Raw genomic sequence first — 19514 nt, 5'->3', positions numbered from 1 at the left:
GTCAGAGCACATACTGTGGTGAATTTCTACCCTGGAATGTTTCCTGTCAGACCTGCTGTGATGTAGTTTTAGAACACCAGCTATTTCTACCAGGAAGCCAGACTTGGTTCAACCATGAGAGCTCAGATAAAAACCAAGCTCCTTCCTTCCTTTCTTCTCTTACTTTTCTCCTACTTCTTACCATCATTGAAGAGAGACTGATCAACTTAGAACTTGCTGAAATGAGGAACTGGGGCTTTGCTACTTGTTCCCAGTTTTAAATTGTTGGTAGGATAAAGCACAAAGCATTATCACCACCCTTGGAAGCCCTTTCTCTTGACTCTACACCTGCAGCATCATCCCCATCAAGATTTTATATTTCACAAACAGAATCAAATGTTAAATACTTTTCACCAGAATATGGTGTAATTCTCTGAGGAGCAATCCTTTGCTTTATTCACAATAATTACCTTAAAGAAACCCTTCAAGCTGAGCAGCACAATGCTGTGAGGGCCAGTTAATAGTACAGCACTGCCATATTTCTTCCCCAGTCACCTTTGTGGCTTTAGTTCTCTGTTCTGCATGAACTTCACTTTCTCACAGAGCAGCAGCAACATTTTGTAATCACCAGTTTTGCTCAAGGGATTATCAGAACACGGCCAGCTTTAATGTCAGCCATTTATTAGACAGAGGCTCCAGCTGTACAAAGTGTAGTTTAATATCTACAGTTCAAAGCCTGTCCCAAAACACCGAAATGATGAGGAATAACACCACAGGTGATGAGTATTGCATTAACTGCAGTGTTCACATACAGAGTAAACTCGGTATTTAAGTAGTTCATTTAAGTTAGATGGAAATGCATTAAATCTGTTGCAGGGTCAAGTCATAAAAGGCCCAGAGGAAGTCTTGCAACTGCTGAGCAGCCTCCAGGATGCACAGCACCCCTGTTCCTGCAGCCCCTGGTACCTCAGTGATGCTGTTCACACAGGCAGGAGCCAGCCCATGCAGGTGTGCTGTGGAGGAAACTGGGTGCAGCCCACACTGTGTCCCAAGTGACCACAAAGATTTAACAGGACAGTTCCTCACTTGCTCCAACAAGGATGTGTCTTTCCAAGCAGGTCCCGTATCAGAACATTCCCAGTGCTCAGCAGTGCTGCAGCACCTTCCAGAAGCCATTCCTTCAGGAATTCCACTCTTCACAGAAGCCTCCTGGCGTCACAGCAGTGGTTGCCTTCCCAAGGAAGGCAAGAGGGACAGCTACTCACGGTCACTGTCACTGTCGCTGCTGTCACTGTCACTGCTGTCACTGTCCCACTTGATGCTCTCCAAAGTCTTCCTGTGATGTAAAACATTCAGTAAACAGTTGTGACTTTGGCTTGAAAAGAAAAATCCAAAACACAGGGCAAACACCCTCCAAGGAGAACATGATGGGCTGTCTGATGCCTACTGTCCTCAAAGGACAGGTCCGCCCAGCGTTTGGTGGAAGCACATCCACATTCTCTTGGAAAAGCAGACTGCTTCAGTTACCTCCAAAGTTCTGGGCCAGCTGCTGGGCTTCTCTTTATTTATTCCCTTGGACCAGAACAGGCTCCAAACTGTGGTCCCTCAAGGCTCAGCCCATCATCTGAGCTCAGCTGCAGCAGCCCAGCAGTGAGCAGTGGTGCCTGGCCAGAGGTGACCATGACCCTCAGAACCTGGGGGCCAGTGCAGGGCCTCCCTGTACCAGCCCTCTGCCTTTACTAGGCTGCAGCAGGGTCTCTGAGGTGGATAGACCCAGCTAGGAAAAGATTCTAGGAAAGAAAGGTAATAGCAAGTCTGAGCAGTGGACAAGGCTAACTCCTCATCATGGACAGTTCCCTTCCCTCCTAAGTGGGTGGATACAGCATGGAATCAAAAACTGAGGAGCCGTTTCAGTCCCCTCAACACACCAGCACATCATCCTGAAGGCAGTTCTCTGCTCCGTTGCCACAGAAATCTTTCCACAGGAATCACCCCCCAGCATGCTGTCTCTACTGTACCCCTTCAGCAGTAACATGAAGTGCTCCAACTTACTTCTGTGCTTCAGAGAGTTCAAACTCCTCCTCTGTTCTGCTTTTGAGCCTTTGGGATGAAGGCAGGCCAAGGGAAGCCGCCAGCTTTACCAGCTTAATGGCCTCATCTGGGCAATTGGTTTGTTTAGCACAGCTCAGGAACTCATCCATCACCTTGTCACTGCAAAAGCAAAGGCACAGGTGACTGTTCATGCGAGGTGGCCATTAATTTACAGCCTGTGCTTTAGACAGGAGAGGAGGTGACATTTTCAGATCACTCAACCAGCCCAATACTGCTCCTGCCTGGAATTTCACCTCAGCCTTCACCCTGTACCAATGTGGTGAGTTTGGGAACTCCTGTCCTAGCAGAACAGGGCAGGCACTGAGTGACACCAGGTGTTTGGCCCTTGGTACCACACACGCTCGTGGTGTTCACTTGGGCAAGCTCCAATTTTATACTTTTATGTTAAAAAACCCACCCACACAAAACACATTACTATTCCTTAGAAATTGTGTTCTACTTCAAACAGATTTCCCCCCCTCAAAATCTTGAGACAAGCAAACTGTTGTAGCCTAACAGGAAATCACCTAAGATTTAGGATTTGACTTGAAAACTTGTCTTCAGGAACCCAGGCACCTCTGAAGCACCTGTGCTTGGTTAAGAGCACAGTGGATTTTTTTTGAGCACATGGGAAACCAGATGTTCTCAAGAGTCCTGCTCAGACTGATCTGTACTGCTGAGTTCATCAGCTCTCCATGGCCCAGAGCTTCATTCTCTGACATCTCAATGGTCAACCACTTGACCCCTCTCCCACTTTACTTTTCAACATGTTTTGAGACAGAAAGGTCTTGGAATATATCTGTTGGATAAACAGCCATGCTCACAGAGACAGACACACACTCATGTTTTGGAAGCAAATGGACCACTATTGTCAGTTATTACTGGGGGTTGGACTACCTGACCTTTAAAGGTCCCTTCCAACCCAAACTGTTCCATGATTCTCTAACAGAAATGCAGGATCTCAGCCAAATGGGACACTCAGTACCTGAAGAACCCAAAGGTACTTACGTGGGAATCCTATTGGCTTGCTGGAAATGCTCCATCATGTTCCTATTCAAAAGAAAATTACAGAATAATTAATAAACCCCACATAACAAAGGAACAGACAGGTATTAAATCTCTTGGATGAGCCTCCATTTAAACACAAGCAAGCTTACATTCATGAAATATTCCCCACAGATCTGAAAGGAGCCCATGCCATATTCTTGCAGGTGCAAGCTGTACCAGCTAACTTCACTGATTATTTTAACACAGAATATCTAAAACTAGTGCAGAATACATAGAAAATGTAGCTGGTGGCAAGTTTCCTTTAAAATATTACATATTTTTAGAAGGGTACTTGCCACTTCTTTGTTTTAAATGAATCAGTGCAAAGGGAACATCTGTGTTTAACAAAAATAGCTCAAACCTTAAATTGGAGGCTGGGTATTTTTACCTCCATTCCAAGTTCAGAGCATGTAGGACAGTAAATTCTAGGTACTGGAGAGCTCTAAAATACAGTCTCTTTAGAGTTTAATTAGGGTTAATTCTAATTAAACTAATTAATCACTTTAGCAGTTTGAAATCCAGACAGTTCTAAAAAAATCAGAGAATGGGAAGCTGTGGGCAATCAGCAGCACTCAGGGAGGTGATAATCAAACCCCTCCTTGCCATAAGCAGCTGTATGAAGCTCTACACCACCTACTACATTAACTTCTAAACCATTTTTGAGAGAGACAACTGTAACCTGGTGCCAAGAATGAACAATACCATTAAAAAAAACCCCATCACATTCCCAGCAGGATTTATGCCCTCCCTTTGCCTGCACTAGCATTCCAAGGCAATCAGTCTTTAGCTTTTCATTTTTGTGATCAAGCCTTGAGTCACAGTGTCAGCAGGCCAAGAGCTCACATGGCCCACACCTACCAAGCATCCTGGGTCCTCCCAGCCCTGGAGAACAGCACCACCACATTGCCCAGAGCGCTGCCTGTCCACTCCAACGGGAGCTGCTCCCTCCCAGCAGGCTCATGGGCAGCTTTGATGTCTTCAGCACACTTGGCAAACACCAGCTGAATCTGGGGAAATATTGTGCTGTTAATCCCAAAACCTCTAGAATTAATGTAACCATTTCAGTGCAATTTCTCCTACAGGTTTGCTCCGTATGTGATTTAAATTTGGGAATTAGCAGCAGTGAGAACCATCTTCCACTTCTGTCAGGGCAACTGTCCCCACTAGGCAAGATCCAAGGTGGCTTTGCAGGGACAGCTGGTACTTAGAGGATCCTGCAGTACACATCTGCCTACCTTTAACACTCTGAAGCTTGAGAAGCCAGTTACTGCAATGAAATCCTTGGCAAAAATCCCTGAATTCTGCCAAGTGCTTCCCCGAAGATTTGGCTGGCTGGGCTGGATTACTTTCCAAACCTTGTTAAGGAAGTGATCCTCCTCTGTGTTAATTTGAGGTTTCTCTATAGGGAGAGTTAAATTTCTTCACAGTAGCTTCTATGGGGCTGTGTTTTGGATTTGGGATGAAAAGTATGTTGCTAACACAGGGTTATTACACTTGAGCTTTCCAGTAGCTCGGCTTTTCTGAGGATGGTTGAACACCTCCCTGCAGTGGGAAGTGGGGAATGAGCTCCTTGAGTTTTTGTACTTTTCCAGTCCCAGTTCCTTCCACCATCCATCCCACTGGAGAGGAGTGAGCTGTGTGGTGCTCAGCTGTTCACAGGGGTTAAACCACATCAGCTTCCTTACCTCATCTGGGTGCTGGTCCCTGCTCATCAAAGACAAGAACTCTTCCAACAGCTCTTGTTTCCTGGTAAACCCCAACTGTTTCACATCTGTTTAGAGAAAGGCAGTAGTTGGTAGGATAAAGATTTGACCTGATCTGCAGAGGGTCCAGGTGATTAGATACCTCAGGCCAAGGGTTGCTATATAATTTTGTCCTTTACTACCTGTAAAATTTCACTGCACTGATTTTGCTTATAGAAATCCTGTGCTGTTCTGATTACAGATTCTGTGCTATGTTAATCAAAAAATCCTGTTAAGAAAATAAAGCTTTAATTGTAACTACAAATTAGTGCTGTCATCATTCCGCCAAGGATCCCTAAAAGAACCATCTGTCCCCTCAGTGTTGGTGACAGTTGGATATTTTCTGTGTGCTAAACCTGTATCTGCTTTATTGTCTCCTCTTTTTAAGGGGCAAAAAACAGGAAAATAATTTAGACAAGATAAACCTGGGCTGCTGGTTGAAGTACTACTCTCTGTAAGCACTCAGTTTCCCAGGACACTGACACAGCCATGATCTCTAAGATAGTCTGTGCTATTGGTTCTGCCTTTAATACAACAGCCTCACTACTGCACTAAGGAATAACATCCCTCATTCCAGTGCACCTTATCATGGCTACTCTGAGCAATGGGAAGTTCCCAAACCCACTCCCACTTTGCACTGCTCCTGACATTTGTCAAACAAACTGTCCATGTGGCCATCACTAACCTTCCCAGACCGAAGGGATGAATTCCAGCTGGTTGGCTGCATCCAGTGCTTGAAGGAGGTCCAATATATTTTTAGGAGTTGGATAGAAGAGCTGATGAAGGAAGAGAATCATTTCAGTCACCTGTAACTGCTCCATTTCTCCAGACTAAAGCTCTGAAGCTCATTTACCCCAGCACACACTTACCGAAGGCGACATTTCCTTGTACCACTTCAACACAACCTCAATTTGTTCCATCATGCACAACAAAGAAAAGAACTTTGACCTAGAGGAGAGACAGAACGTCCTAATTCAGTAATGGTTAGACAAACACCAACAAATGATGGTGTGCTGATCAGACTTGTATTGCAGACCAGGGAAGTTTCCCTGTGTGATTTCAACACTCCATACAATCAGAAAAGCAGCAGCGATTTTAATGAGAGGACTTAATGCTGACACTATATAACTGGCAGAACTAATCAGAAGTTAGACCACTGCATTTTAAGATCTTAAAAAAAAAAAGCCATCTCCCTGCCTGATGCCAGGTTTGAGTTATGTGAGTCTGTCTCAAATACAACCTCTGGTTAAGAAACACTTTAAGAAATGAACTAAATTAACCTTGTGACTTGTCAAGTTCACAACACAAGCCTGGGTCCTTGATCCACTGCATTGACTAGGAAAATGTCCCCACACTAAGAAATTATGTTATTTTGGTGTTACCTCCTAAGCTGCCATCCTAACTGCACAAAAGGACTGTAGAAAATACAACTGGTTGGTCTAACTGCTGGATGGGTATTGAGATAAACTGATGCTCCAAGACAAGTTTGAAAACCGAAAATAAATCCTAAGAATCACTGTTCTTAAGAGGGACCCAATTCCCAAGCTGCACATGCAATAACCAGCTGGTGTTCCATGTTCAAATCCTAGTTTGTGCTCAAGCTGACAATACAAGATGCTGAGCATAAGCTGCACCTCACTCACCAGTAGCCATTTAACCGGTCCACATCCAAGAACTTCCAGTTGTCTCCCTTTGCCATTGTCTCATTTAACTGATTGGCAAGCTTGATATCCTTAAGATCACAGCACTGCAACAAACCAGTTGGATTTTAAAGATAGAAATATACCACGCCATACATCCCTCTGAGACTCACTTTCACAAAGGTACACACATTCATCACAGGCATGCAAGTTACCAATTTGGAAGGGATCAGGCCAAGAACTGCAGAATTGTGGGGGAAAGTTACAAGAAATGATGAAAACAGATGAAAACAGGAGATACTGAGAGCTCAGTCTTGTATGACAGGGTGGAAAAACTCACAGGCAATTCTGAAACAGCTGGAGAGCTCTAAGGAATGCTGGTGGCAGGGAAGAGGCACTTACCACTTGCATGGCAGTGGAAAAAAAGTTGGCTGAAAAGGAGAAAACAGTCTATTAGCTTCAAACTTCCAAGGAGACATAGAACAGCTCATTAACCCATCCCCCCCAGAGGACAGACATGTTCAATTAGAAAGCTCAATTTGTAACTCAAGTTTGGTATTGTAGCAGGTTTTCACTTTCTAGGCAGAAACTTTGGTGGGGCAGGAGTTGGGTGGCTTTTATATCCTTCTGGCAACAGCTTAGAGCAGAGAAAGAAACAGTGTAACACACATAGCAGAGAGAAGCAAACAAAGGTGTACAACATTCTGCCTATTTCCATGATTCTTTCCTAAGACCAAAAAAAAAAAAAAAGCTGGTAGAATTACCTAATACCCCTTCTACAGACCCATGCTTCAGTTTTCCATGAAGTTTTATTTCCTGACATTTTCTGAAAAGGATCAGGAAGAACTAGAATAGGAAAACTCACACCACACTACAACAAAAACCTGCCATTCACCAGATGTGTATCATGAAGCTGCTACCTGATGTTCCTCCTTAAACTAATCTTGTAGATAGCCTTGGGGTTTTTTTAATTCTATGGAGCTCAAATGCTCATTCACATGGCTTACACTCCTACTTCCCCACAGAAGCTAGTGCACCAATGCACAGCACGATTTCTGGCACTGGAATTTGTCCTTCTTTGTCTCCAAAGGGTATCAGAAGGGACTGAGAAGCAAGGTGCATGCATTTGTCCTAACTGACTAAAGCTACCTGAAATTCATAGGTATCTTTTCACCCAAGCTTACCCAGTGCAGATTGTCAGATATATGGAAGACCTTACCATCATCAGGGTCCTGGGGAGTGAAACTTCTCTTTTCAACCTCATCTAACACCTCAGAGATGATGCCTGATTGGGGAAGATCAACTGTGGGACAAAGAGACAAAGCAACACATCTCAGTTGTGCCAATCACTTCCTTAGTGAAGAGCATCAGCCTGCAAATACAACATGGAAGTGGAAACAAGTAACATTATTTAAAACAAGTGTCATGATTCCCTTGGTGCTCCACACCAGCTGCAGCTTTGTGTGCTCTGAGATTTGCCCTACTATTGCCAGATTTCCAGAGCTGAATAGGGCAGATTTAGAAAGAGAAAAGTGCTTTCTAGCAAGGAATCAAATAGGCTGGAAGTTTGTCTCTTAGAAGGCTGCACTGGGAAAAGCAAAGCATTTAATGAACAAACAAAACAATTTAAAAGAGGAAAAAAAAAACAACCCCACAACCAAACCCAGACAGACTCCAGAGCGGTTCCTTCACGTTTCTTAAAGCACAAGGGCTGCAGTTACACTACTGTGCCTATTCTCTTCCTATAGCCAAAATTCTGTGGGCATGGAGTCTTGAACAGTTGGGCTCCTGCTTTTCTAACACAGTGATTTTTCACTACAGCTCCAGTGCACAGAACTGTGGCAGAAAGAGAATCCCAGTGCAATTTCATCCCTGTGCGTGGCACAGTCCATGAAATCACACACCCTGGGGTCAGATCCAGCCCCCACCAAGACTGGGTAGCATTTGCTCCCTGTATGAGCTCATCATCCTCTGTAGCTTTTTTTTTTCCATCCAAGCAGAATCAGGCTGCACAGGTAACACTAAGACCGCACACGTAGGAGCTTGTCTTTTAATCCATAAATCAATCACCCATGACATTTGGAAAGCATTTAAAGCAGATGCTGAGCAAGACACATCCATGGACAAGCCGATATCGCACGTACCGCCTCTGTAAAATATCGACAGGAGGTGATCGTACGTCGCGAGGCTGGGCTCTGAAAAGCAAAAACACTGAAGTTACTTCATCATTCCTGCCTGAGCTTTGTGCCTGACTCTAATTCAGTCTCTTCCCTCACAGTCAGGTGTGCATAAATTTACTCAAGTATCTCTCCCCGTCCACCCTAATGCTGGAGCAGACCTCATGTACACCCAACTGGGAGAGATGGTATCTAAGTGGATCACCAGCTAGGACATCCCATTTCTATGGGGGGAGCAGCCAGGATTCCCTGCTCTAAATTAAAACAGAAAGTACTTCTTTAGCTAGTTTCCCTTCTGCTCATGAATGTGTCTTTAGCCTACCAAGAAGCACATTACTGGGGCCCAGTACACTCCACAGGACATCAAATCAGTTGTGCAGATACTTCCTCGGTTTTTGCAGCATTTATTTGAAATCAAAAAACATTATTTAGATCAAAAGTTTTTTTCTGTAGAGATGCAGATATACAGACCTGAACTGGCTTGGGTGGCTTGTGAAGTACATCTTCCCTCCAACCAGGAATCCCTGTGTTGTGTGCTACTTAACTATTCTATCCTGCAGTTGGCACTGGAATATAATAACCATTGAATATAATAAATACCCTGGTTCTCTTACCTATATCAAGTGCTTCCATTTCCTTCAATACCATTAAACACATATTTCTGCCCACACCACCACATCTTCTCAGAGTCTTCAGTAAAGCATTAAAAGTTAGCAGATTTGGTTGCACTTCCTGTTGGGCCATGTGAGTCAGGAATTCCTTAAAAAAAATACCCAAATCCTCAGTGCTTTACATGTTACAGGCTGCAGTTCAGCTTTCAGATTGGTTATACATATTTCCTCAACCTAGTCCTTCTCATCCCCTTCAGGTGACCAACTTTGCTTTAACTGATCATTTATTGAGGGAGTACTGTCTGATTTTTAGTTACTTTGACCAAAACCCAAGGCTACAACATTACAGAGGATCAGATCTTGGAGAATTGTGTCTAGAACATCAAGAAAATTTTTACAGTTACATACTACTTCTCCTTACTGATCTTATGTCACTAAAACTGGAGTCCCATATGTTATCCCTCAAAATTCCATTTCCATCCCAACACCATGAATTACAATCCAAAGAGCTTTCATCTGAAATTGTTGATTTTATCTCCCAGTATAATTTCCTCAGTTACTTTCTGTCCAAGCAGTTCTTGGATCAGGTATGTTCTCAGAAGGCAAACCACTCTGCAAGGGCAAAGCTGGATTTTGTATATTTGCCACTCCTCCATAGTTGGCTTTTATATTTAAACTAGAGAACTTCCTTTGCAGAAGAAATTAGTATTTTGGGACAAAGCTCTTGCTTTTCTAGCAACTGCAAAATTTTAATGGTAAAGCAGACCCAGATCCTACACTCTTGCCCCTTCCCCACCTCTTTTGCTCTACCCTCCTTACCTTGGCTAATTCCCATCTTTCTATGAACCTCTCCTTTAGATATGGGACTGCCTTGATCAGTGCGTTGAAGGTGTGCACATCAGCTGGAAAAATGTAAGATAATCCACTTTAACTGACAATTTATTAAGCCTACAAGAAAACAGCTTGTTCCAACATGGCTCAGCTTTTGGCAAAGTCTCGTGCAGACCTGTTTGCAGTGAGCCAGCCACACGCCAGCTGCACTGAAACCACCAGTCTGCACTCAGCTCCCATGATCCAGCTGAGGTCCGTACCCCTGCGCCAATCATCACTGCCATGGGACACACACTCATGGACCCAACATGGGGTTCTGGTACTTAGGAGATCACAAAGAACCAGGAGACACTTACCCTTGTGCCTTTCATTCAGCATGTCTATGTACATGTCATAAGCTTTAGAAGCAGCCCCATGCTGAAAAAAACCAATAAAAATAAACAATCTCTATGACTGAGATTTCACAAGCTGAAAAAAATCCCTCAGCACTGAAGAATAACTTTACCTTCACCATCCCACGGATCATTGTGCAATAGGAGTGTGCATTCCTCTCTGGCATTATCTTAAATATCCTCTCAGCATGGTTGTTCTCCCTAGAATCAAGGAATAAGCCGAATGTTGAAGAATGAAATAAAGGATAACTTTATGAAAAGGATTCAACATGTAGAGCAAAACAAGGGGCTGTACCCCCAGTGGCTGACAGTCAAATACCAAATTACTTGTGATACTTTGAGCTGTTCTACAGTCATCAGATTTCCATCAACACTTTAACACAGATGTATTTAACAAGTAACACCTGTGAGTATGACCTGCTGAAGACCTGAATTCTGTTTTAGTAACAACGATGCACGACCCACTGAATACGGGAACATTGGCAACATTTTCTATACCTCCATCTAGGGCCAGATGACTGTGAACCTCTTTGGAATTGTCTCTTTGGAGCCTTCTGCTCTGAAGTATTCACCTGGAGAGATTTTTGTAGAAATAAGTTTCTCAGAGCTGAAAACTGTGATTAAACATCAAATGACTAGATCTGGCAACAACACAGAAGTTCACCAGCAATTTATATTACCAAAGGTGTTTTTTAATAGGTTACATAAAAATAACTTCTATTATATTTTCTATTAGAATGTTCAGGAAACAGTAACTAGATTAAGAACATTTATGTTATTAAACGTACTAACATGATAAATTACATGTATTTGTGGAGTTGGTGGGAATCATTAGACTATAGCAAATACTCTGTAGAACCCTTTCTTCCCAGGGACAGCACATCTACTACTGTCCCCTGCAACCTAATACTCTGATGTCACACAAGGAGCCCTCAACTTCATTAAAATCCAGTCAACATGGTTCAGACTGGAAGAAAATTACCTAGGTGATCTACACTAGAGTTACTAGAGGTCTTCTTTGCAGGCAACTGTAAAAACAAGGCTGTCAGGGAGAAACCGTTAATTAAGCACAGCTCAGCAGAACTAAGCCAAGACAGGGTTTCATCTACTTAGTTCAGCTTTACACCAACTACTGTTGTTACTAGGTCAGACACAGGCTTTTTATAACACTTATCTTCTGGGAATGCTGACTGCACCTGACCCCCCTCAAACCATCTATCAGGCAAGTTGTCAAAGTACAAAAAACTTGACATCATCTTGATACGCTCCCACTGCGTATGAAACAAATTATTAGAGATCAACAGGTTTTTCATACCTCTGGTTCTTCCAAATCCTCTTTTGCTTCTTCCTCCTTTTCAGAAGTAGATTCTGCATCTCCATAGAAGGATAACAAATCTAGAAGGCTGTTTGTGGTCTCCAGAGATACAGGGGTACCTTTAGAGAACGAGGATTTACGACAGTCACAGTGAAAGTAAAAAGCACATTCTGCAGCCATATCAGAAAAATGTGGGCACCCAGTTACACCACTTTGCTCTCTTTCAACACAAGGACATTCTCTAGCAAGTCTGTAAACACTGGGTGTGACAACAGTACTGTCATGAACCCACTTGTCACAGGAGACAATTTTAACACTGACTTAAGAGTATTTGTTTTTTCTGCTGAGGCCACTGAAAGGGTAGAGTTTTCCTGATCAGGTGGAAGAGGGAAGTGGCAGCTGGTAGCCAGAACTGTGAGGCAGCATAATACCAAAACAATGTCTGAAATTTCTAGTGCTTTACAGAACTTCTCCTGGGATACACTTTGCTGTGAAGACCATTTCATGCATTTCACTTTCTATGAAACAGATTTAAAACCAACACAGGAAAAGGATTTCATCTGCTTCCTGTTGAAGAAATCAGTTGTTCTCCCTATGACCAAAGTGACACACAAGAGAAGCAGTGGCTAAGATTGGATTATTCTCCAATAACTCTAGAGAACCACTTTGCCAGACCAGAGTCGGTTGTGAAAGGCAGAAACACAGTCACAAAGCTGTCCCCACAGCCTGTGACAGCTACTAAAACATTTTTGGCACAATTTAAGCAGAGCTCTACTGCAGAATCTGGCAGGTGACCACATACCTGCTTGTACAAGCTGATCGAACATGTCCACAGACTCTTTCACCCTTCTGAGGCGGATACGCTCCTTCAGAGCTTCCTCACTCACCCCTTCAATCTGAGGTGTAAGAGTCTCAGGCATCAAGCACTGAAAGCAAAGAGTGAAAGTTAGTCATGAGCTCAAACCTTGCCTGAACTATCACTTAAGCACTAACCAAATATCCTTAGTCTTCACCCAATACACTGCTTGCAGCCTAACAACAGCAGTCCTTTTGCCAATGAAGGATCACACACATCCTCATCCCTCACTTTTGTGCCATCTAAGCAACTTTGCTCTTCTTACTTTTGTCTCAAGAACCTGATATGATATCGAACTCCCAAGGAAAAATGTTCACTTCATAATAGAAACACGGTGCTGCTTTCATAGCAGTCTGCAAACCAGTTTACAAAATCATCCTTTTATGTTAGCTTTGGACAAGTATGACACCTGAATTCACTGACAAAGCACAAATACAATGAAAATTAAAAGCAAAAAGCTTACTGGTACATTGGGCTCTGCAAAAGTCTTGTCAAAATACTGAGGGAAGTTCTTAATGATGTATTTTGCAGCATTTCTCCCAGACTCCTTTGACAATGAATACAGACGCTGCAGAGAAATTAGAGAGAATGTCATGAATAAACACAAATTACAAGGCCAGGAGTGAGGAGAAACATTTTCTGTAACTCTGAACATTCTGATGGGATCAAATTAAACTCATGCTTTGTTTTCAACTTATTAAAATCACAGGCATTTATGTCAGTATGTCTGTTCCTTAAATGTCACTGTACTTCTTTGTTGCTCAGTCAAGAGACACAGTTCTATATCACACATCTCAAATCCTGCACTACTACCTCAAGCTCAAAAGCATCTCTCATTTTAGAGAGAAAATTCTGAAGAAAAAATCTGACACTTCCATTTTCTTTTGTAATCAAACCCAGGCTCCAATTAGATAAGAGTCTTCATAGCCTAGACAAAGGTGGGGGGGAAAGCTATCAAGGATCTGAAAGGAAATACTTACAGAATTGGTTGCATTTCTTGGCATAAGGAAAGGGTCATCTTGGAATATATAATGAGCAGCAGTGGGGTCCTGTAGGAAGAAGAACCCAGGACTGAAAGACTTCCAGTTATGTTCACAGGCCTCATGGAATTTAAGGCACAATAAATACTTCCACCATAACCACCACCCGATGCACATCTTACAGAAGTTCCCCGTATTCAAAAAGGCCTAATCTGTTTGGAAATAGTTTTAAAGTATTTCCATTTTACACACACATGCAGGGTAACATGGTGACAACAAAACTATAACATGGTAAGCATCAAGTGCTCTGCAAATCAAGTAGGACCCCAACTGTAACAGCCTTGGGAAGCTGAGAAGACCTGCAGGTTTTGATTGAATTCCCAGAAGTCAAGATAGACAAGATTAAAGAATGGCATCACAGCACTTCCAGCTGTTGCCCAGCAAGAGTAGACACTCACTGCACTTTGCAAGGCTTGCTTTCTGGACTGAGATTGGGAAGAGACATTCTGGATTGGGAGGCTGAACTAGTAAAGGAACTTGCTCCTGATGTTAACAAAAGACTTATTAAAGTACTGCAGCTTTCACTGGAAACTGCAGCTCTCAGTATGAGAATGAGGCTTTAAGGACACAGGAAAACATGTGGAGCAAAAGTGAAAATCCCATAAAAACCAGATGTAAAAGTCCCTTCTATCATTTATGGCCAGAGTAGAAATAAAGAGCCTCCTCAGCACAAGGCTATTGCATGAGATGGACAACCTGAGCCTATTTCCATGACCAACAGTACTACTCACCCTGTTCACAGTGGAAGCCAAGGTCTGGAGCACTGCCAGCTTATCCCTAAACACAGAGGAGCTTTGGTTAATACTCAGCTGCAGACTTTGAATGCTATGGGTTACACTGTACAGAGAACGAGCACAGGATTGTCCTGACCCATAACAATTTTCAGTTCTAGGAAATAATGCTTTTGCTGCCCTTAGAAAATAACACTTTTTGCAAAGGGAGGAAAAATTCAACTGCAAAAATGGTCTCAGTTCTGGAACCACCCCAGGAAAAAGAAAAGATTTAGAGGAAAACCAGAAGAGCATTTGTGTTTCCTGCTATGACTCCTGCCCTTGTAATACATTATCAAAAAAAAGCATAGGGAAGAGACACACAAAGAATTCCCCAGAATGCTCCTCTCAAGAGCCCTCTCCAAGATATGTCTTTGCAAGAAAAATAAAACAAAACAAAACTGTAGATCCTTAAGACTTTGGTTCTTTTAAGCAAACAAGGAAAGGCCAATGGAAGTGTTTAGGTGAGGAAGGGAGCACACACAGGCTGCACAGAGAGTAAGAGTCAAGAATATTCCTAGAGTTCCCAGTCAGTCAGCAGGAAAACCACTGGTGGGACTTGGCATCGAGGAACACAGGAACCTGAGTTTTTGTTTTTTAAATTTGGTGGACAGACTACACTTAGCTGTCTAACAATGATTTGCTTCCAAGTCAAGAGATATTCCAAAAGTAAAGACTCACCATGTTTTCCTTCGGGGAAGCACAATTTCTTCTTGAGTTACTATGAGAAACAATATTAAAATGCTCATTAGAAACAAACAGATGCCCAAGGGAAATCCTGACCTCATTGCTCTGGGTGTCAATCTCTTCTCCCAAGTAACAAGTGATAGGAGAAGAGGAAATGGCCTCAAGTTGGACATGGGGAAGTTTACATTGGATATTAGAAAAAAATTTCTTCACTGAAAGGCTTGCCAGGCACTGAACAGGCTGCCCAGGGCAGTGGTGGAGTCACCACCCCCAGAGGGATTTAAAAGATGTGTAGATGGAGATGGTTTGGTGGTGGCCTTGGCAGTGCTGGGTTAAATGCTGGGCTCAATGATCTTTTAGGTCTTTTCCAACCTAAATAATTCTATGAGAATCAATGTTTTGAGCTGATCCAGCTGGAAACCTCAGTCTAATGTAGGCCACAATCTATTGCAATAGTAGTAGCAAAGGCTGAAAGGCAGCTTAAGGGTCTTGTGTTCATGGTCTTGGAGCAGAGAGCTGCCTGGTGATGAGGTGAGGAACCAAATTATTCAAATCACAGTGAAGACAGGGAGAAAGGAAATCCAAGCAGAGGAAGGAGGGCATTCCCGTCCTCTTTATTTCCTGACACACTGTGTTGTTTTGGAGATTAAAAAAAACATATGCAAGGAACTAGCAATGAAGACATCTCACCTTCTGAATTGTCCACAGCCTTCCCAAGAGCTGTGCTGCTCGAAGAGCACCTACAAAATAATCAGAGTTTTGAATTTATGGCAATCACAATAATAAGACAAAAGCAGATTAATCGAATTCTGTATGAGTGCACCTTAGAAAGAAAATCCTGAACATCAATCAGGAAAGGCACTTTGTGTTTCAGAGGCAGGCTCTTACTGAAAGCAGATTCAAAGTATTTTTTAAAAAATACTTTAGACCTGGATACTACTTACACAAGCAGAAGGCCCTGAGTTGTGATGCAGAGTAATCAGCCCTGTTTAGCTCTACAGAGCTGCGTAACCACACAAACCCCAACTGCATGAGGTACATTAATATAAACTCAGTTCTGTCTATCACAAAGCACTGCTCTGAGTCTTTCTTACAACTGTTCACATTCGAGTGCTTTTAACGTAAACTAAGGCTTTTATTAAAATACTTTTACTCTTTTTCCTCATGAAGCAACCCAACACCAAAGCCTTGGTGCAACTCTGGCACTCAGTGCCTGCACTCTGACCTTGGCCCAGAGAGGTGCTGTTAAAGTGCATTCACAGTTCTGTGCTGCACAGTGGCATAATTCCAGCTGCTCCTGGAAGTCCCATAAACTGACTAAGTGTGATTTTGCCACCCCAGATGTGAGTTATATTTCGCCTACAGAGCACCCAGTGGAGTGAGGCCTTTTCATTTAAGGCACGCCCGAACAAAACCTCCCGATTTCACAGAATCATAGGATGCTAAGGGTTGGAATGGATCTTAAAGCTCATCCAGTTCCAACCCTTTGCCATGGGCAGGGACACCTTCCACAGACCAGGCTGCTTTCTGCCCTTGGACACTTTCAGGGATGGGGCATCCACAGCTTCTCTGTGGAACCTGTTCCAGTGCCTCACTGCTCTCACAGCAAAGAATTTCTTCCCAATATCTAATCTCAATTTCCCCTCTTTCAATTTATACCCATTACTCCTTGTCCTATCACTACAGTCCCCCACAAAGAGTGCCCTCTACAGCTTCTCCAGGTACTGGAAGGTTGCTACGAGGTCTCCAGTCAACATTCTTTTCTCCAGGCTGAACAGTCCAAATTTCCTCAGCCTGTCTCCGTAAGGGACGTGTTCACCTGCTTTTTCGCAAGACTCAGCTCTAGGAAACGCTGAACAGCTAAAACTCTCTGCCAGACCGGCTCTGAGCCGTCAAAAGGTAGGGAAGAGTCCCAGGAAAGGCGACTGAAGACAGGGAAGAGCCCCAGGGAAGGCGCTCCCCTCACGCCGCCCCAGCCATGCCGGCCCCAGGCGCCACCGCGCATGCGGACTGCGAACGCCGGCACTGCGCCTGCGCAGCCTTTCCCGCCTCATTCCCCACACCCCCGTCACCCCCCGCCTCTCGATTCCTCCCCGATGCCGCCGCCGCCGCCGCCCGGCCGTTCCCTCCCGGCGGACCCTCACCGGTAGCTCTCCCGCCCGCCCGGGAGGCGGCCCGCCCGGCTCAGCCACAGGGCCCGCTGCCAGCAGCCGGCTCCGACCCGCCGCGCCGCCATGCTGCCCCCCCGCGCGCTGCCCTCTGGGAGCGGGGCGGCACCACTCCCGCGCCGGGGGGGTGTGGGCGGTACCGCCACTGCACGGCAGTGGTGCCGCCCGGCCCCGCCTCCCCCGCGGCTTGGAGCGCGTGGTGCTGCCAGTGGTGCGGCAACCCCGGCGGGAGAGCGGGACGAGGTGTCGGCCGGGGAAAGAGTCGCTGGTTCGCCATGAAGCCGCCCAAAGTGGTGCCGTGGCGGCGGCTGGTTGGGGTGACCTTCGAGATGTACACGGCCGAGGAGATCAGGTGAGGCGCCATGTGTGCGCGTCCCCCGCCGTGCGGATGTGCTGAGGACTACAAGTCCCAGCGTGCCCCGCGGCGGGGCGCCGGGAGCCGCTGCGGGCTTTGGCGCGGGGCGTGCTGGGACATGTGGTCCGGCTGAGCCGTGGCCCACACCGGCCCCCGGGGTGGAGGCAGCTGAGTTTTGTACAAACTCTCCCGCAGCTCGAAGGGACACACACAGACAAAATTGCGTGACTTTTTAATAGAATGGCTAAAGATGTGAAAGAAATATTTGTTGCAGTGTGAATGATTGTGCTCAGACGATGGAATCAGAAATTCCCCTTGCATGCACACCTGAAAAAGATGTTTTCATCAACGAAAAAAATCATACAGCTGCTAAATGCGTGACTTCTTAATATTACGTGACTTCTTAATAGAACGGCTAAAGATTTAAAAGAAATATTTGCTGCGGTATGAGTTAAGTGTGCCCAGACGATGGAATCAGTGATGCAGAAGCTCCCCGTGTGCAAAGTGCCCTCAAAAAGATGTTTTCATGAATTAAAAAAACCCACGCAGATACTAAATGCTCATGCTAGCTGTACCATTAAAGGACACATCATGTGGCCGTTTGCTGCTGCTGATTTTTACTCTTTGCTTTCAACTTCAGGAAACTGAGTGTCAAACCCATAACGAACCCTCAGTACCTGGATAACTTGGGGAATCCGGCTGCCAATGGACTGTACGACTTGGCTCTGGGACCTCCGGACTCCAAGGAAGTGTGTGCAACTTGCATGCAGAACTTCAGCAACTGCCCTGGTCATTTTGGCCACATAGAGCTGCCTCTGACTGTCTACAACCCCCTGTTCTTCGATGTACGTAAGGTTAATTGTTGTCTTGCTGCTGCCCAAGCTGTCACACAGTTGTAGTCCTTGAGAATAGTAAAGGTGCCAAGATCTCTTTTCTCTCCCAAGTGTCATCACAGCAAATGTAGTAGGAAAGGTTTGTTGTGCCATAGTAGTTAAATACGAATAGACCTTTTGGAAAATACACACTTTGGTGTAACTATTATTTTACTCAGTATTGAGTGAGGGGGAATGTTGATCACTCACTGCAGGGTCTCATGCCTTAATTAAATGGATGACACAGTAAAAATTACCATTTACTTAAAACTACTACACATGAACTTCTTTTAGCTTAGGTTTTCCAAGTGCTTCCTGGGCATTCAGGGCTCGTTTTTGCTCCAAATAGCTGTGCTGTACATTCTGCCCAGTAGGTCCTCTTAATTCAGATGACTTATTGTAGAAAACTGGATCAATGTGGATAGAACTCAACAATCTATCCAGTAATAAGCTGTGACACAATGGTGTGCCAACTAAAGGAAAGAAAACAGTGTTGTAAGTTTGGTGGCAGCAGATAGTTGAAAAATACTGAGCTGTGTAGAAATCTGTCAGTATTTTTAATTTAAAATAAAGGCTGTCAAGAAGATATTTCTTATAGTTTTACAGGTGTTGCATTTGCATGGTGTATGGGATGCCTGTTGTAGAGCAGAGGTTTGACTTGGTGTGCATCTGTGGGGACAGGTGTTAGAAGCTTGTTTTGAAAGCTACAGGGAATGATCAAGCTGTGCTTTCTCACGAGTGTTTCATGTAGGTGTTTTTCCGAAAGGTCATCTCTTAAATATAAAAGGAATCGTGGGTTGTAAGGGTAGGATTTGCCTTATTTTGGTCTTCTGAAAGTTAGATGCATAATCTGATTGTGCTTTTTAGCTCTTTCTGGACTCTGAGGAGTGGGGCTATTTGCAGAGGGATATTCATCCAGTCTGTAACAAACCTGAGCTGGG

At 44.2% G+C, this 19514-nt stretch overlaps 2 protein-coding genes and 1 non-coding gene across 3 annotated transcripts in view; 1 reads left to right on the top strand and 2 right to left on the bottom strand.

Annotated features, from left to right (window-relative positions):
• Positions 1-643: 643 nt before the first annotated feature.
• Positions 644-17440, bottom strand: PTCD3 (pentatricopeptide repeat domain 3). The gene is made up of 24 exons (XM_051798575.1): positions 17323-17440; positions 15869-15918; positions 15173-15212; positions 14453-14498; positions 13662-13730; positions 13145-13249; positions 12628-12751; positions 11826-11944; positions 11009-11082; positions 10624-10711; positions 10475-10535; positions 10107-10189; positions 9291-9435; positions 8644-8694; positions 7719-7802; positions 6902-6930; positions 6503-6606; positions 5729-5807; positions 5545-5635; positions 4803-4888; positions 3976-4124; positions 3079-3120; positions 2032-2190; positions 644-1315 (listed from the first exon to the last, which is right to left on the bottom strand). Exons 1-24 carry the CDS (start codon positions 17412-17414, stop codon positions 1237-1239), a joined length of 2049 nt encoding a protein of 682 aa, XP_051654535.1. The 5' UTR covers positions 17415-17440; the 3' UTR covers positions 644-1236.
• LOC127476152 (small nucleolar RNA SNORD94) lies at positions 10261-10402 on the bottom strand. Its single transcript, XR_007906488.1, has one exon. It is a non-coding gene; the product is annotated as a small nucleolar RNA SNORD94 (small nucleolar RNA).
• A 93-nt stretch (positions 17441-17533) lies between the features above and the next one.
• The window catches only part of POLR1A (RNA polymerase I subunit A), a 32340-nt gene continuing 30359 nt past the window's right edge, over positions 17534-19514 (top strand). Inside the window, exons 1-2 of the mRNA XM_051798663.1 lie at positions 17534-17698; positions 18342-18546. Coding sequence (XP_051654623.1) covers positions 17622-17698; positions 18342-18546 — 282 coding nt within the window. The 5' untranslated portion in view covers positions 17534-17621. The remainder of the gene's footprint in view (positions 17699-18341; positions 18547-19514) is intronic.

Source organism: Manacus candei, unplaced genomic scaffold (assembly GCF_025592945.1).
Source record: "Manacus candei isolate 608988 ecotype Guabito, Panama unplaced genomic scaffold, ASM2559294v1 h1tg000048l, whole genome shotgun sequence".
In the NCBI taxonomy this organism is placed as follows: Eukaryota; Metazoa; Chordata; class Aves; order Passeriformes; family Pipridae; genus Manacus; species Manacus candei.
The sequence above is the reverse complement of the archived record's forward strand: the minus strand, read 5'-3'. Positions and strand labels throughout refer to the sequence as shown.